General features: G+C 39.6%; 1 protein-coding gene across 6 annotated transcripts in view; it reads left to right on the plus strand.

Annotated features, from left to right (window-relative positions):
* The window catches only part of STAU2 (staufen double-stranded RNA binding protein 2), a 178013-nt gene that overhangs the window by 92925 nt on the left and 65317 nt on the right, over nt 1-19771 (plus strand). For all 6 annotated transcript variants that reach the window (XM_076329542.1, XM_076329539.1, XM_076329544.1 and 3 more), the window contains exon 12: nt 1382-1689. In XM_076329542.1, the coding sequence (XP_076185657.1) occupies nt 1382-1689 (308 nt within the window). The remainder of the gene's footprint in view (nt 1-1381; nt 1690-19771) is intronic.

The raw sequence follows: 19771 nt of genomic DNA on the forward strand, positions 1-19771 counted from the left end.
GAATCTATTCTACATTCTGAGATGAATTTAATATGTACTGCAAATGAATTAAGCATTGAACCCTTTGATTTCTCTTGGGATTACTAAATCAGTTAACAAACTGGTTTATCATCCCTAGAATGAAATGCCATATGGCTCAGGTTCACCCATGTTATTTTCAGATATATGCTAGAAGATTAAAGTATGCTATTAATACGAAATTACACATTTCAAGCTCATTTTTCAATTTATTAATAACAAGTAAGAGCTTTTCCTCTTATATCAGCAAACTGGGTACTCCTGTTTCCAACAAATGCTTCATTGTATATGAAAACTAGCAAACTTCAGCCTTGATTCTGCACATTTCCATGCACAGGAATATCAGCAAAACTGATCAAGTATGTAGTCCTGTTTTCAAGCAGGTTTAGGTTTGAGATGTTTTCTAAAAATATATTAAACATTTTGAAAATTAGACAAATTATCCCTAATTTACATGTCACTGGAAATATTTAAAAGTAATTCACATAAATAAATTTAGAGCTTTTTAATGTTTAACCTAACTCCTATTGATATTAATGATGCCATGTACATGCTTTCCTTGTTCAGTATAAATGTTATCCAAGGCAAGTAGCTATCTGCAAACTATAGGATGCCATATGCAGCTAAATAAGTAAAATAAATTCCTCTTCATTGAAGAGCAGTCAACCGCATAAGAGTCAGTAGGACAGCAACGATGTGGCTGCAGGGCAATTGAAGGTTATTTAAGCACAGGCTGCCATTTTAATTCGGCAAACACTTTAAGCCAGCACTTGAGGCAGTGCTGCTACCGCAAGAAGCTGTCCTGCCCTTCTTTTGCCTCCAACAGCTCGTTCTCATGAGCATCGCTGCGTGGTCCTACAGGTGCTGGTGCTGGCACGAGCAATAGAGGAGCTGCAGAGTACAAACAGCAGCTGTAGGTGGCAGAGAAAAGAGCTACTTCTGGTGGCGACAGTGCTGACATAGGCTAGTTTAAATTATTTGTGAAATAACAGCCTAAATTATTGTAGCAGGTAGGAGGCAGAAGATTGTAGTGAAATAACGATCGCACTACTATTTTGAAGTAGCAGCTATTCCTTGTGGGTTGTAGATCTCCAAACCTTATTTGTTCATGTTGTATGTTCTGTGCTAGCCACAGTTTTAAAGTCCAGCTTTGTACCTGCTTAAAAAGAGTGGGGGAAGAGGAAGAGGGGCACTTCAGATCTGCTTTGTTTCTAAATAAATTATGCAATTTCATTTAGTTACTGTGGAAAAAAGATACTGCTTTTAAATGCTTAGTTTTCCACTGCAAAGTATGTTAATGAAAATAGTCTACATGTCAAACCCATTCTAGAGTAATGAGAATGATCTTTGCTTTTACTTTCAGCACCAAAGGGAATACTCCATCTCTCTCCTGATGTTTATCAAGAGATGGAAGCAAGCCGCAACAAATCAGCCCCTGGTACCACTGTAAGCTATTTGTCATCCAAAGAAATGGGCCAGACTTCTAGCTCTTTCTTCAGCATATCTCCTACAACAAATAGCACAGCTACGATTGCCAGGGAACTTCTCATGAATGGAACGTCCCCAACTGCCGAAGCCATAGGTCTAAAAGGAATATCTCCTGCTTCCCCCTGTTCTGCAGTGCAGCCTTCAAAACAGCTGGAGTATTTGGCAAGGATTCAAGGCTTTCAGGTATGGGAGGGGGAAAATGAAGCTCTTCAGCCAGAATCATAGCATTGCCATCAAGGTTTCACTCTTGCCCTCTTGAATGTGGGCATGCATGTAACTTATCTTGTAAAATTAGCTGGTGTCCAAGGCAGTTTCTGGGTCCAGGAGATACAACCCTGCACCAATATACATGTCCCTGCTTCTCTTTTTTGTTCCTTCCTTCCATTCACCTTACTGCAGGCCATCTTTCTCTCCTTTGTTTATTCTCCTTAAATAATTACAGGCTTAAATTATGCTTTTTACTTGCACTTCTTTGAAAGTCTTCACCTCTTGGCATTAGAAGCTTTACATACTGCTCTGGCGCTGGTTTCTCTCTTCGACTCTGATCCAGAAGGTACTGACGCACCACCTTAACTTTGCGTTTGTCTTCTGGGCCGGGTTGTTGAAGCCGTTACTCTGCTTCCCACCCTGCACCTCTTAGTTGTAACCTGTAGGACAACGTTTTGATCAGAAGGTGCAGCCTAGGAGCAGACCTGGTGTCAGGGCAATGCAGAATGTTTTTGACATCACAGTCAATACTAGAGAATGTAAGATGTACTGCGCTGGGTCAGCGCATGAGTCCTTCAGCACTGATGACCTGTATCCAGCAATGGCAAATACCCTACATTTCATAGGACAGTGACAGCCTCTGTAGTACATCCAGTCATTTCTGCAGTGTGGAAGATGGGAAAAGGAAGCCTCTTCCTGATCGCCATTACATGCAAAATTGCACGCGTATATGGATAGTAGCTCATTTTACTGTGTTCCACCATCAAAGGATAGGACCAGCTATGTAGGAATACTCTTTTTCCTGTCATAGGTTTTTGTTTTGTTTTATTTTGTTTTTTTTCCTTTTCAGAGTTGTGAATTCATTTAATTTGAAAAGCTGGTTTCCAAAACGGTTGGACTTGGTGATCTTAAGGGTCTTTTCCAACCTAAACAATTCTGTGACTATGATTCATATGTTCTAGTATATGTAATTTGATCATGTAACTAAATTCTGGAAATGGGAGGTTTCTGTTAGAATTTTTGCATGCCTGATAATGATTTTTTTCATCAAAGCCCATGTAATTTACAAAGTATGCAGTTGTTGGAAGTGATTTAAAAGAGGCTGCTAGAATTTGAGAAATAGTGTCAGATGTTCTGTTGGCATAAGCAGCATAGTTAAATTACATTTGCGTACGTCAGATATCACCAGTTGTGGATTTGACCTAATGCTGTTTCTGTCTAAAATGTACATTCAGCTTTCTTTTGGTCTTCGTTTTTAAAATGTCATTTTTGATTCATTAGTTTGAATGTCTCTTAATGCAAGAAACGGTAAAAGCCTAAGTCTCACCATAGTAGAGTTAAGCTGCTACTAGGAATTCAGTTTTCCTGAGTTCCATTTGTTACCTGCCTGCAGTAGAAACAGATGAATTCCAATGAAAAGAAATTCAATCCGTGAAGTTTTCACTGCTCACTTTCACATCTTGTCAGATTGCTTGTGTCTACTAGTAACTATTTTCATAGAACCGATGCACAATTTATGTTACTGTTTTAATTCCTACTTGCCTACGGTATGTGGTTACTGTAAAATGATTAGTTGTGTTTGTCCTGTTTTTTTCATGCTTTGATTCTAGATGCTTATGTAGAAATTGTTTTTAAAGGGTCTTACCTTGAGCCAAAAACTATAATCCGTTTCATCCGTAAACTAGACTACTACTTTTTACTTGGCCCTGATACAAACCAAGGAGTTTGGTAGAGTATCTCGATTATTAACATCTATCCGCTGTGTATGTAACTGATGGTTTTACATCATCTTAGCATGCTTTTTAACACCTCGCTTGAATAAGCCTGGTATTGATGTGAAACTCTGCCACTGCTGGGTGGCTGAGCCAAGGTGAAGCAGTGAACAGAATCTCTGTGGGAAATGGCTCAGTGGCCTGTCAGGTGCATATCACAGGTCTCTTCACCATTTCAACCTAGAAAGCTCTTTGTGTTTAAGAGTTTAAAAGCCGATTTCTTTACAGGTTAACTTTCTCAGGCATATTTACTAAGTAGAAAACTACTGCATTTGCAAACAGCTAGCTTGTTTCGTGTTTCCTGAATGACCCAAAATGATTTTTTAATTGTTAGCATGTATTTGTATTCTGGTCCGGATGATAACCATAGTTTTGTCTTTCATTGAAGAACGTATACATTCTGTTCTGTTACAATGTATTTTTGAATTTTTAAAAAAATCAATAAATACTCATATGATGTTTCATTTGTAAATGTAAAAAAATGTTATTTGCTTATTTGAATGGTTTTTTTGAACTTCTTTAGCTGCAGGGGACACGTCTTTAAAATGTGGTTATTTAATTTAAATTCTTCTAAACTGTTTGTATATTATCTCAGCCATGTTCTATTGTAAGCCCTTAATATTAAGAGTTATTGGGACCAATGTATGCAAAAGTACTGAAAAATTACATTTTTACGTTTTATGGCTTATTATTCTAAAGATATTTGTAATTGATAAGCAGCAGCTCAGTGTCACTGAAAAACAGGTGTTTAGCTTGGATACTTTCAAGGCTCAGGCTTCAAATTACCGGTGATAATTAAACACAAATACTTCAAGCAAGCCTTTACAAACTCTGAATAAAGCATTTTTAGTGCTTGCTTCATATTTATGAATACAATCTACCAGTTAATTGTTTTGCAGACTTTGCCCGGAGATTGTTTAAAGGAAAATTCAGCTATGGTAAAATTGTTATTTTTAAGTGACTATGTGGTATTTTGGCCATTGTTTTGTAACTAGATTAGGAAAGCTACAGTTATTTTTGCTGACCGTTTAAGTGCAGTAAATTATTCAGAGAGTTTGTTTAAATGGAAACATTTAGAGAAGCTGTTTACACATGAATAATTTGAGCCTCCAGTTTTTACTGAGGCAAAACACAAGTTGCAGGTAGTCCAGCAGGAAATTCCCCTGGGAGTTTCCATGAAGCAAAGATCGTAAAATTTAAAAAGCCGTGATTGAGTGCCCACAGTCAGTCCCGGTGCGTGGCTGCAGCCGTACTTGGCTTGCTGCAATTGGCAGGACTTAGAGATCTTAACTTTTTCTCTGTAGTGGCTACATAATAAAACCTCACACAGAATGTAGTTTCTATGTGATGTATTCCTTTGATTGCAATGGTTACACAATTTATATCTCCCCCCCCCCACATTTGTTTAGTGGTTAACTGTTCCATTTTATACATTGATAGATTTAACTGTTTTATCGTTGGGCATTTCTAAATGTTTCTCATTTCCCCAGCCAGTAGCGAAGGCGTATGTTTCTGAGTGACTGCACACACAGGAGAACTCCTGCTGGGCGCTCTAGATTCAGGCTTACTTGTGACCCCTACGTTTCAGCACGTGGTTTTGAATTGTCGGCAGAGGTGGGCCTAAACTAAATTTCCACACTTTGTACGAGGGTTGACACTGAGCTCAAACCTTTCCTTACAGTGGCTTTAAGCAAAACAAACACCCGTTTTGCTTTGTTGGAGGTTGGATTTGGAAATCAGTCTAGGAGTGCTTGGATCTCACTACTGAGATACATATGTGAGGAAAATTTCAGGGAAATTCAACCCTCGGTGAATTTCAAGGAAAGAGCTACAGTTTTGGTCTGATCTGTATGCAATTGCAAATTTCTTGGAGCAGGTCAAACTTTAAAAAGCACCTAAATACCATTTCAAAATTGTCACAGGCACTATGGGTGCTAATAGGAAGTCCTTTAGAGGTGTAAGATCATCTAAAAAGGTAGATGCTTCTTGGGATTTTCATAAACACCTGTGCGGATTAGGTACCTGACTTCCAGTTCACTTGTAAGCCTGGGCACCCTACGTAGTGTTTTGCAGATTTGGGCTATTGCCCCACGCTGTGAGCTCATTGCCTGAAGTCAGTCACACCTTTGAGACTTCTGCCCTGTACTGTGTGGTCTGATGCAGACATGTCCTCACGCGCTGTGGGTTGTCATTCTGGTATGATTGATAATGGTACTTTCCTTGGTGTCTGCTCACCGCTTTCGCTGAAGGATGTAGTCACCGACAGGGAGAGAAAAAAGGGGAAAGTCTGGCTTCTTCGATGACTGTTTCACATACTATGCCGAGTCTGGTTGTAGCTTAGGCCATGCTGTGACCGTTTCCTGGTCTCTCTCAGATTTAGCTGTGGCTGCTAACGAGTGCAGCACCACAGAACTGGCGCCTGGCTTCCCAAGTGAAGGACGGTGGGTGACCTTCGCATCCGTCCCACCTGAGTTTGCGAAGGTTTGTGAATCCCAACCCTGCTTTCACCTGAGATCTCTTTCTCTTTGACCAATATTACGTTCGCTGTCAGAACTTGTTGACAGTGTTCATGATAGTTAAAGAGTTCTTGGTCTTTTTAATGATGAATAGTTTGGGCCTGAAACCCTTTCTGCAGCAAATCTCCTAGACACAGTCATGAAAATCGGATTTGAGTTCAGTGGAAATTTTTAATACAAAATGAGTAGTGAGAGATTCAGCGTTAAGCCTGAAGAAAATAATTGAAATATAAATTATTATCATCACAAATTTTGCATCTTGAAATTTGATGCAGTTGCCTTTATCTTCCTTCATTAACATTTCCTGTCCAAGTATGCCAACTCATTGATGATGGCTGAAATAACAATTTCAATTCAGAAGTTCTTTTCCAAAGCACTTCACAATTAAGAAATGTTGCTTACTTAGTTAAATTAAAATTCATTGGACTTCACTAGGTGGAAGCAGCTTTCCTTTCGTTAGTTCTTGTTCATTACATGACCCAGTGAAATATTCATACTTAATTTGCAAGAGCTCCCTGGGAGTCTTGACATTAGCTATTTCCCTTCTTCTTCCTTACCTCTGAAGCTGCTTTTTACCTCAGTAAAAGCAACATCTTATCCCTTTTCAGTCTATCTTTATCTCTTCCCACAGCAAGCAGGACTTCTTTCGATTGAAGTTTCATCGGTCTTTGCCAGCACACCAGGGTATTTCTTTTTGATGATCTTCAGTATAACTTAGGACTGGAAAACTAAGGCCAGATCGTTTACTTGTACAAATTGTTGTATCTCTGAAGGCAACAGAGTGACACACCAGTTATGGATTTGGGCAACAGGACTGCACTTCAAAATTTTCCATAAACTTGTCGCATTCACAAAAAAAGCCATGATAAATAAGAAGGAGAAGGCGGCTACAGCAAGACATTTACCAGTCTTTTGAGCTCTTGCGGAACACAAATCTCTGAATTAGCTTTGAAAATTGCAAGAATTCATTGGTATGGATTGCAAGGTTAGAGACAAAAACAAGCAGGGAAAAAACCCCAAGCATTTCCCATTGACTCCAGATTCAAATAGCTACAGTAAAGGAAATTATGAGACTTTTTTTATTGTTCTGGTGAGTAGAACTAAGGTGAAAACGTTCTGAGAAATGCTCAGTATCGCATCTCATGCTCAGCAGAATCTCCCTGCTGAGGAGGCCGATGGGAAGAAATGAAAACAGACTAACAAGAATGCTGTGATGGAGGTGAAAGCCTCAATAGAGGGCTTTGAAGCAGCACGTTAAAATGAAGTTTCTGTGGTTTCCCAGAAAATCAGTGGGCATTTCCTGTCTCTGGGTCTCTGATGGACTATAGACTACCTTCCCATCCCAAATGTCCTGTCTCAGTTTTTACAACAGACGATCTTCATTTTTTTGTTGTTGTTTTCATTTCCATTCCTCTCTCAGGATAGAAAGCAGCAACTTCTCTGCTTCTTTCAGCCTTTCTTGTGACTCACTGCTTTGTGTAAAGTGGCCCCCCACTATGTCATTCCCCTCCACTCTTCCTCAGTAGTTATCTACTGAGCCTACACTACAAAAGTTGTAGTTAGAAGTTTAATCGTTTTGTGGTGATTGTGTTCAAGTGATCATTTATTTAGGGGTGAAATGGAGCTGAGCTGTGGTAAACTGGACAAAAACCAAACCACCTCTTACGAGTCATGAATGGCTGATGTGATTTTCCTCAGATTCCCCCAAATTGCTTTTGAGCGGAAAAAAAACCCAAAGAAAAATTGTACTGTGTTTTGGGGGGAAGGGTTCTATGTACTGAATGTATTCTAATGAATATAGTTGTAATTATAGTGTTAGTTTTCAGAGAGAGTGTATTTTCAAAATTCCCTGCAGGTGAATGGATCAAAAGGTATGTTTTAGCAAGTCTCCAGCTAAAGCCAATGAGGGAGAGTGTAGCAAGTGCTAAAAACTAGAATGTAAACCCAGATGATACTGTTCTGTCCTTGAATGTGTTGGTTGCAGAAAGGTTTGTGGCCACTGTCAGCTTGGGACTGGAATCCCAGCAAATGGGCTAGTTCTGGGGAGTACAAAAGTCTCACCACTCATTCAAATTAGAAAAACTAAACAATAATTCAAGGAAGCTTTTGAAATTATAACATCAGGATTCCTGGCATCATTAATGTAAAACAGATTTGAAGGCTATGTCAGCAAACTGTTTTTGTATAAATGCTTCTTTGAAGAAGATCTTATCTCCAAAAATCAGGAAAAATTAGGATATTAAAAAATGAAAATGTTTGTAGAATAATGTTAGAGAATACTTTTGAAATAAGGCTGTTAAAGCAAATATTGCTTCACTCACATTTGGGGTCAAAGCCCCCTATAATTCTTTGTATATAACTGTGCATCTAGACCCCCCCACACACCTCAAGGCATTGGAGACTTCTTTCCCAGCAGGATTGATCAGGTTGCAAATATTAGTGAAATTGTTCTGAAACAGTGGTGTACAGTCCGGCCCAGAGGGAACTGTGATCGGCTGATTCACCTTAATGTTGACACTCAAAGGGCAGTGGGAATTTATATTTAAAAATAAGTATTCATGAAACCCCTTGAAATAGCTCAAGAGTGACTGTGTTGCCATGTATTATCAATACCTGCTTCTGCAAAACAAGCTGTGGAACTGGGCTTTTGGTTCCTGTCCTGGTGCCTTGGGTTGTAGTCAAGTTCACTAGCACTGTACCTGCTCATTGGTCGCATCGGTTTCTGTAAAATGATATGTGGAATGATGTGCTCTGTCATCACTGAAAGTATTGAAATCTGGCCTTTTGCAGAAAGGTATTACCTTCCTGTGTGTTTGTACTGTGCCATGCTCAGTGGCCAGTACAATAATCTCAACAGCAATGTTTGTCTCTTACCCACAGGGAGTATAAGTACCTGTAGAAATGGTTGACAAAGTCCTCATTATCTCAGTTTCTGTCTCTTCTGGATACTTTTTTTTTTCTAATGTGAAGTTTGTACTTTCACCAATTACCAAACTGTTGCCTGATGTTCAAATTACTACGGACTTTTGTTGTGGGTTAACCCCGGTGGGCAGCTTAAGCCCCACACAGCTGCTCCATCACTCCCCCCTAGTGGGATGAGGGAAAGAATCAGAAGGGCAAGAGTGAGAAAACTCATGGGTTGAGATAAAGACAAAAGCTGCATGTGCAAGCAAAGCAAAATAAGGGATTCATTCACTGCTTCCCAGCAGCAGGCAGGTGTTCAGCCATCTCCAGGAAAGCAGGGCTCCATCACGCATAACGGTTACTTGGGAAGACAGACATGGTAACTCTGAACATACTCCCTTCCTCCTTCTTTTCCCCAGCTTTTATGGCTGAGCATGACGCCATATGGTGTGGAATATCCCTGTGGTCAGCTGGGGTCAGCTGTCCCAGCTGTGTCCCCTCCCAACTTCTTGCCCACCCCCAGCCTGCTCACTGGTGGGGCAGCATGAGAAGCAGAAAAGGTCTTGATGCTGTGTAAACACTGCTCAACAATAGCTAAAACATGGGTGTGCTAACAATGCTGTTTTGGTCACAAATCCAAAACATAGCACCACACAAGCTGCTCTGAAGAAAATTAACTCCATCCCAGCCAAAACCAGTGTATATTCTCCACCTCTTATTCCGTAGCATTTGCATCATGCTCAGGTCCCACACTATCCAATAGATCCTCATTACCCACCCCGCCCTTGCTGTCCTTTGATATATACACAGATATCATTCCCTTAGGCTCTGGGCCACCCCTTTAAGAAGTCCACAAATGTCCACTGAGTTCATTTAGTCCATGAGTTGGGCTCCATCTGTTATGGTAGTTGCTCAGGACAGGAGAGGTGGTGTGTTTTGTGGAGTTATTTGGCACCAAAGTCAGCTCAGGTTGGGTCACTGCTGCACTTCTTGTCAGACTTGTCCTCCATTGGTTTAGGTGGTTCCTGCTTATAATACTTCCTGTAAAATGCAACTCAAATCATGGGTTACAACAGTTAAGAGATATATCCATTACAATCTCCTCTCCTTGTCCCTTTGGACTAGGCCATAGGGTTTAATATTACAATGAACTCCTCCCCTTGCCCCTTCACCAGCATGGGCTTATCCACAGGCCACTGATCCTTAGGGGAGTACCTGCTCCAGTGTGACCTTACCCATGGGCCACAGTTCCTTCGGGGTGTACCTGCTCTGGTGTGGACTACTCCACGGCCACATATGCTTCTGGATGTGTCTGCTCCAGCATGGACTTACCCACAGTCACAGTCTCCTGGACTTGAGTTCCAGCCTGCCCAGTACAGCAACGCAGGAGCAGCAGCAGTGCCCTGGCCATTTGCCAGCCCATTGCTGTTATCAGTATGTTCCCAGGCAGAGCAGAACAGGGTGATAAGGAGTACAGGAAACATCAGAAGCAAAAAGCAGCCACTGACAAGTACTAGACTAATATACAGCAAAGCAAGCAAGCCCCATGACGAGCATAGGAGCCTGCCAATTAGTAGCTAAACAGCTATAAATTTGGTCTAGCATACTCTGATCAAATCTGTCGTTATCTTGAACCCCTCATATCCCACATCAGGTGCCAGAAAGGACTGTTACGGGTTAACCCCAGCAGGCAGCTCAGCCCTACCCAGCCGCTCGCTCACCCTGCCCAGTGGGATGGGAGAGAGAACAGGAAGCGTAAAAGTGAGAAAACTCGTGGGTTGAGATAAAGACAGTTTAATAGGGCTCCCTCACATGTAACGGTTACTTGGGAAGACAAACGCCGTAACTCCAAACATCCCCCCTCCTCCATCTTCCCCCAGCTTTTATTGCTGAGCATATGGTGTGGGATATCTCTTTGGTTAGTTTGGGTGAGCTGTCCCGGCTGTGTCCCCTCCCAACTTCTTGCCTACCCCCAGCCTGCTCGCTGGTGGGGTGGTGTGAGAGGCAGAAAAGGCCTTGACTCTGTGTAAGCACTGCTAACAATGCTGTTTTGATCAAAAATCCAAAACATGGCACCATACAAGCTGCTAGGAAGAAAATTAGCTCCATCCCAGCCAAAACCAGTACAGCTTTCTACACTTCACTGGCATCTTTACAGTTGTGTACCACTAGGCAGAAGTCAGGAAATAGGAGAACTCCCTTGATCCGTGTGAATTTACCATCTTAGTGCTCTGAAGAAAACTTACACTTTTTTATCAGGTTATTTGCTACAAAACTTCCCCGTTTATTCAAGAGAGCTGCTATTTTTGTTGTAAAGGTAATACAGATTAACAGGGAAAGAAGTTTCCTCCAAGCAAGGCAGTGGGTCAGTCAGGATTTTATTGATAATTTTAGTGGCATCTGTGATTTGCACAACACCAGGCAACCTGTTAACTGAGAGTCCTTGCTTGGCTCTCAGAAACTTGCAGGTGTCCGACTACACCGAAAATCAACTTGAAATCAAATAGCTATGTTAGGTAGGTAAGGGCTTCAAGGTCTCCAAATCCTAATTTATACATGACTAGCCAAAAGTAAGAAAACATGTTGGGAATGTGAAATAGAGGGAGAGATAAAACAGAACAAGCTGATAGCAAGAATTGTTCTTGAGAGAGCTTCATGTAAAAATCAAAGCACCTGGACTTCATTGTGTTCTGTTTTATAGGGTTTTTTAATCAACTAACTTCAGAGAGAAGGTAGGCAGTACCACAGTTGATGGCAGGGACCCAGAGTAGATCTACAAGAAGTGGTTTTATTAGTTTCCATTTATTTCAGAAATGTTTCTGCTGACTATAGACCATCTAGTCCATATTACCCTATTTATCACCTCAAAGGAAGTTAAAATAGTGGTAGTCATTCTGCAAAAAAATAACCATAAGAATCATTTTCATATCAGCTTCTACAAGGAAAGAAACCTAGCGTATTCATCCACACAGAGCATACTGCAGGAGGTAATATTTGCTGCTGGAAGAATGTTTCTGGATTAATTTAAGAGCATGCAGAATTAGGAAAACAAATGCAAATCTAGCTACAATGGGCAGTAAATTTTCTGACACGAGGTCTCCAACTACCTCGCTTCTGGCCAGGAATCTGTCTAAACTAGCTTTCTTCTATTTGGCCATTGTTACCTCTCTCCCTCTTACAAGGAAGAAAGCCCTTTATTCAAGTGCTGCTGAAGTTTTGCTCTTCTTGCCTCCAGAAACAGCCAGGTGCTTCTTCTTTGTTTCAGTTTCTAAAAGGAAAGAAGGTAAATGGAGAATAACTGGCTAATGGCGTTGTGTGGGTCCCCAGGTGGGGTGTGGGAGGTCACCTTAGTAACATTTTAGCTTTTCTCCTTGGCATCTTGCAAATAACCATTAAAATCCTCCCACATATCCCCGCACGTAACTTGGTCGATGGAAATAATGTGAATTATATTTTCATAACGAGTTTTAGAATTTGGGGGGTTTATGTATGAGAAAGTTTAAAAGCTGTCAGGATCTCTCAAAATACTGCAGCCAGCACTAAACGCACCGGGTGTGTTCCCTGCCAAAATCTTTCTAAGTAAATCCTAACATGACTCGATAACTTAGCTACGGACCTTGGCTTGGAATACAGCCAAAACTTTGAAAGACTGGAAGTTTCAGCTGGCAAAAATGTGAAGGTGCGATGGTGAATTCGTAGCAGACTGGGGTTTAGCTTTAATTATAATATGGGAACTCGGCTCTCAAGCAAAAACCCTTTAAAAGAGAAGCAACAAGAAAAGGTGAAGAAGGAGAAAAGAGGCGAGTTACAGTTTATTCCTCTCACTGTGACTTGAAGCCGAGGCTTTCAGAGGTTCTCTTGGCTGTCGTCTCCTTCAGGCTCGTTCAGAATTGGGAGCACAATGAAGCAGGATAATTTTCAGAAGTGAAATGTTTGTTTCTTGTTTTAATTAAAGAAGGGTGGTTCTTTCCGCATACTGCCCTATATCTAGGTTAGTGCACAAAACCGGTGTCTGTATCAGCATCAGACTTTTCAGGAAACTCGGGCAGCCGGTTTTATACTCACAATTTCACTGTCAGTCGTTCAGGATGATACCCGAGACACAGGCTCCTCCACAAATGCTCCATACCATGCTCATCCTCTGTGTACTTTATTAGCAGAACACAAACTCCCTCACCTCCCTCCTTTTTTTAGGCCGTGTGATGAAAACAAGAGATCCCAGGGTTGCCAGTTTTTCATATTTCCTTTGACTGTGAATTATAAAATTAATTTCAACTCCTCTCCCTGAAATTACAGTGTTTACCTGAATAATTATGGGTGAATGGATCAGAGGCAGACACGTTGTTTCTGCAAAAACCACGTCAGGTATAACTTACGTTATTTTGTGGTGCTTTGCAGTGTTTTAATTTCTGAATATTAATTTATTATTTTTTTATCATGTTTTTCATATTCATTTTTTGGGGGCAGATTGTATTCAGTGTTTTAGATCACTGTAGTTACACTACTCTCTACTATGTCTACAAAATAATACATATCTTAGTTATAGAATAGAGGAAGTGAACAGGGTAGAACGGTACTCTTCAACATAAGTTGAAAAAAGACGTACGAGCTTCTTTGGCTCAGATGATAAACTTATTTTGCGTTTAGCAAATATTTTACATATTCTCTTTGGGAACTGTATCAATTCAGTCTTTTCGCTCTTATTTGTATTTCACATGTTTTTATAGATGTCAAGTGTCTGCCTTGCTATAGTCAGGAACATAAAATACTACTGCAGTAACCTGTGACAATGCCTTTAGTCTGCTTGTTGTTACCTATTTACGGTACAGCAATGACTTATTTCTTAGTCTAAACCCTAGGACCGTATTTTAATGAAGATTTAAGACTACGATACAGCTGCTATTCAAACTCTGTAAGAGAGGAGCATGTTGGAATAGCTCAAGATTTAGTGCTGAACTGTCAGTCTTTAAGCTATCGAGTGTCTTTACCCTTCCGTGCAGTAGCTACGGTGGAAACTTTGCCCACTGCTGTGAAGCAGACACAGCGATTAATGAACCTGAGGCGCGCTAATCAAACATATGTTTTCTTGACACAATGATTGTGTTATATATCACATCCGAATGTACAGGCCTTTATCTTTCCTTAATGATCTAGCAAGGGGGCTTTTTTAAATGTGGGTGTTTTTCATGTACTCCTTAGATTTGTTCCACAGGGGGTGACCATTAAGAACATCTGACGGGCATGCAGTTAGCCAGCTCCCTGCTGAGATTAGTAAAATACTATATTTAGTAATCGCACTACATCAAGGAACTCCAGCATTGCAGGAAACAGTTTGATTCAACGCTTTTTTTCTGATTTTTAATTTTTTTTTTTTTTTATATATCTTATTTTTTCATCTGGGACAATTTTTTTCATCTTGGTCTTGGTTTTTGTACCTATGCTTCAACTTTTCATAAAAGACTTCGTTCATACAACGGGATTTTTTTCCCAATTTTATTTTTCTGTTTTTACTCTACTCCTGTTCTACTCTCACAAATAAAATATATGGAATTGTAAAGCAGGTAGTAAGAATTCAAAGTGGTATTTGGAATCTCTCTCATGCTGCTCCATGTCTGAAGAGATTAATCTATTATTTGTTAGGAAAGCTCTATGGATAATACAAGGATTCACGCTTTTAAGTACTAGAATACTATACTGTGAAAGCTCCTAATATTGGCTTGGAGAAAATGGTTGAAATGAGCAAGTATATTTAATGTATTTTCACACCAGGGGTATTTCTTCACCAATAAATATGCATGAAACAGAGTTTGAGCTCAAACAAACAGGATTGTTCAATATTTTTTTAGTAGATGACGTGACTAGCAGTAGATGAGCAACAGAAAGAGGAAGATAAAAGACCAATAAGGAAAAGACAAGCATTTCACCAGGAAGCTAAAGGAAGAAAAATATTTCATGAGACTCTTGTCCAAGTCAAAATTACTATTTTAACATCTGATTTTTGAGCCCATTCTGGTTTGCTTGTCGCTGTAAATCCAGAGCAACCTATGTAAAATCTTGGAAATTATTCTGTAAATTCAGGACTAAATTGGGTGCTTTCCCTTTAAGGGGCAGATTTAGAGGAATACCATCCTTTGTTCTAACAAAATAGTCCGGGCTTGTCAATCCAGAAGATTTGTGCATTGCTGAACATAATGGCATTTTATTACCTAGTTTATTTCTGTCTAGCATTCTAAGACTCCTGCTGATGCTTTGACTCAGAGTAGTTTTTGGTTTGGAAACATGAACTCCAATGTCACAGATGACTTCTTTCTTTTGCTAATTCATATTATTTTTTTAAGTTAATAAATGTTCAAGAAAGAAAGTGTTTGGCCAGACAGAAGTTGTGTTTCAAACTGTGAACATCTAAGCAGCAGTGTGTGAAAATAGTAGCCTTTATTTTCGTTCCCCTCAGTCTCTTAATGCACAGTTCGCTCGTTTCTAACAGTAGTTTAGTATATTATAGTTAAACTTAACTACTATGTAGTAATATAACAGGTCTCCCACCTTCCTCAGTTGTGAATCAGTAAACCATAGTCCTTGTCCATCCAAAAGGACGGGTGTTCACATGCAGAAGCGCCCACTGAAGTCCAGGAGACTACCCCGTGCTTGAAGTTAGGGACATTGTATTTACAGACTACTTTATGCAGATTAACTATGGCCATTATCTGAAACTGCGTATTGATCCAGTGTCTGGCTTATTGCAAGACAAATCCTGCAATATTTTTACAGTTTCTACCAGAACATAGCGAAGGGTATTAGAGTAAAGCTAGATTCAAGAGAGGTGTTTGTATAAATATGAAAGAAATAGGAAATTTCCTGCTTTATGATAGAAGCGGCATTATGATAGAAGTGACCTTAACTGTAATTTCTTATGCATTTTTATACAGTGTAATTTAGTTTTTCCTTTATAAAATAACATAGAAGGTTGAGAATTTTGGCTATGCCATTCCACATTCAGTTGTAACATTGTAAACATTCATCTTATATCTTCCTTTATGTGAAGCTATAAATGTCCATCAAAATATTTGCATCTCTTCAGTAATTTAAAATATTAAAAACAAGGGCCAAATTTCAACATAGTTGTCAAATGGTTTCAGACCTTCGCATACATTTCTATATACATATGCCAGTTAGTAGTACCCCTCCATACATACTCATTCCGTACAGCTTGTTCCTGACTGAAGCAATCTGTGAAAAGGATATACAGTTGCATCTCCTGAGAATATCGAACACGAAAGCATACATGTATGAGTAAATCCATGGCATGTGCTTGTGGAAAAAATTACTTCTAGAATTTATTTCATTATTTTGGTGCCCGGGATGCACTTTGCATTTTACACACAGAGGTTTTGCGCCCTGCCCGCACAGGGCAACGGAGTGCTGTGTTTGGGATTCCTGAGCTGGTTATACATGATTTATCTCAGGTACTCCACGTGTGTAGTTACCCAGGAGGAAAGCTAGCAGTGCTGTATGCTTTTTCCAATAAATGAGCAGGCTCATTTAGAGTTACTGCCAGGATCTTCTTGTTGTGGCACTGCTTTGTGCTGTGTAGACGTACCTTGGAGGAGAATTACGTGTACATCGCTCATAGTAGTCTGAGGCTGGAGTCTTGCATTTTACTCAGAAACTTGCACAACCCTTACGACAGACATCAGTATGCTGGCCATTATTTTCTAACCAGATCCTAATGCTGTTCTATAAAATCTATGTTTATATGTTATCCAAATAAAACATTCTGAATTTTAATGAGTGAAATTTCATTGCTGTTTAATCCTTAAAATGCATGGAGCTAATTTGTGAGTGTCCCTTAATTACAGAAAATTGAAGCCTGAAAATTAGGTCTGGACATAGATAGAAATTATTTTCATAACTCTCTTATTTTTACCTCCATAATATATGGAAAAGGAAAATGACAAATTGTGGTTAGGCCAGAGGCCCTAATGATGGGTTGTAGTCCCAGCGCTGCCATTCACTCCTGCCAGTGCCGAGTGAATTTGGATGAGTCATTTAACGTCTGTCCACAAAGTGTCCTTACCTGCCTAACGGAGTTATTGCCAAGATGAGCTGTAGTTAAGCACTTTTGACTCTTAAGGCACTGAGGAACTTAGAAAAGTATTATTGTCGTCGTGAATCTCAATAATGGCCACATAATCACCGTCGGAGCACTTGGCCAGCCTTCAGTCGCCACTCCTCGACCGCAGATACTGAATCAAGTATTTGCTGTGCTTTCATGTTCCCCTGCCTTATATGATAACGATATTCTTAAACCAGTTTTATAGACATTCAGGTTTCCCCCATGCTTAGTCATAATAGCATGGACATAGAAACTGAAATATTTGCAACATGCTGCTGGCCGAAAACCTAGAAGCATCTGCTGCTATTCAGACTGTTTGATGACTATTCAACTACTACCATTTCTCTCTGAGTGCCTTTTTTGGACATTCTGCTCAAATAGGTAAATACACAGCACTCTTGGTTGACAAAAAAACCCCAAACTTTGGATCACAGATCAAATTTGAAGAAGAAAGGAATAAAATAGAGAGTTTGAGAATGTAGCAGCTGGACTGATAAATAACAAAACAGGATTACTGGGAAATTGCACATACGCATGCCAAATGTAGAAGAAATCTGAATGTTTCTGCTGACTGCACAAATCTGTAGACTAGAGAGATTTGATGAAAGGACAAAGTTTTATTCTGTCCCCCAGTCAAAGTCCAGTCTTCTGGTTTTTATATCACTATTCATATCATTAACATAGAAAGTGTTTATTTTGGTTCAGCTGAAGAGCTTCAACAGGGCAAGAGATAATTAGAGGACTGTTGTCTAAGAAATTACAAAGTAATGGCCTTGATACATTCAGATGAGGCCAAAAGTGCATCACGAAATTCCTTCGGGAATGTTAAGCCTAAAAAGATACCAAAATTTTGAATTTATTGCAATTTCAATGTGAAACTCTAAAGGGGGCGTGGATCAAATCTGCTACTGCAGATAATAGTGTCATGTAATACTAATAATAATTTTTCCTCTGGATATCTCCTGTTCTTTCAGCTTGTTAACCTTGCTTTATTCCAGTGGACATTAGTGAAGTGTAACATTATTCATGCTATTCTCATTAAAAATAAGCCTACAAACATGCTATGCAGTTCAGAAAGTGCCATTTTTCCATTTCTCTAGGTGTGCTCTAAGACACGTACTTTTCTCGGTCACCAGATTTTGCCCCTTTTGCCTTGTCATATTTGCGGTACAGAGTCATCCTCTTGAGCTGTTCTGCCCCATTTCTCCACATCGCATTCCCACAACACGTACTCAGCAGAATATCTAGCTTGCGACGAGATACCACAGTTGTGGAAGCTTGATAAGTCCTTGTCATAACAGTAGTCCCTGACATTTAAAGAACTTCAGTTTATATTTGCAAGCCAAATTTCATACCTCTTTCGATTAATCAAAGTTAAACCATTGTATATGCGAAGGGGCCTCTTGTGGTTTCTAAGTAAGTAGTATGGCTTTTCTGGCAGAGAGCCACAAGCAATTTAGTAGGCACATATTGTGGGGGTTGAGAGAGGAAGAGAGACACGGATAATCCAGAAAGCTTTAAGAAGGGCTGAGTGAAATCAGTATTTCTATACACAGTACAAGAATTTTGTGTTCTGTATCTTACTTTTGGCCACAGCAAAACTGTTTTGATGTGTTGTCAGTAAAGTAATTCTGAAATATAGCACCGACTTGGTTTTCCTCTCACTAAGCCAGTTTTGCGCTGTTTTTGCTTCAGCTGAAGTATTCCCAATTTGCACCTGTGGCAAAGAAGAGTTAGGCGCAGGGGATTTAATTCGCACGGTGCACAATTAAGTATCGTATACATCACTAAATCATTTCCACAGGAATAACTCTAATATGGTTCCTAGTTGTCTCCAGAAATAATAAAGTTTAATTTTGTAGCCTAAATGTCAAGATGAGGCTTTATCATGTAACTTTTGCCTGAGAGCCATACAGCTGTAAATAGATCCTAACATAAAAGGTCTGTCTCCAGCAGAGCTGATCTCTCTTTCCATTTCTGACAGGGGTCACATAGCCAATGTAAATTACCACCATAAACTAAATTCCACCTCTCCTGTAGAACAAAGTGCTTGATCTGCCTGTCTAGAAGCCAGGAGCTACGCAGAGAACTGTAATATTTCAACAATTCAGCATGAGTGGCAACCTGTTCTTAATAATGGAACACTGGCAACATTTAACTTAATTTTGTCTCAACATATTAAAATCCATCCTTTCTTTAGGGGATTTAAGAACTATCTGAAGGGAACTTGAAGATGAGAATAATTCAAGTAGGAGCACTATCTTCCCCTGTATCTCATGCAAGATTCAGGTTCAACATGCACTTCTCGACATCAGTAGGGAATGAGTTACTCTTAGAAAAGGATAGCCTAGACATCTCAAGAAGAATGTGAATTCTTCTCCATCTTATCTGTCATTTTGATTTAATTACAAAATCAAATTCAATATACAACATTACGTAGCCATGTCAAAAAAGCTAGTGGATTTTAGTAGAAATGGCATTACATCGAAAAATTAAAACTATTATTGCCAAGTTTTTGGAGGTATAATGATTTACATGGACGTTTTATAACTTAAGCTACAAAATGCTGTTAAAAACGACATCTAGGCTGGAAACTATAACTTGTAACTAGAGTCTTATAATTGGATAGATACAACATCTTAAATTCAGTCTCAAAGGTCTCAGAGAGTGAAGAACACAGCATTTTAAAAACTATCCAACAGGCATATCACAGAAAATTTGGCCCCAGTTCAGTCTGTGACTACCTAGAATAT

Source organism: Aptenodytes patagonicus, chromosome 2, assembly GCF_965638725.1.
Source record: "Aptenodytes patagonicus chromosome 2, bAptPat1.pri.cur, whole genome shotgun sequence".
NCBI lineage: Eukaryota > Metazoa > Chordata > Aves > Sphenisciformes > Spheniscidae > Aptenodytes > Aptenodytes patagonicus.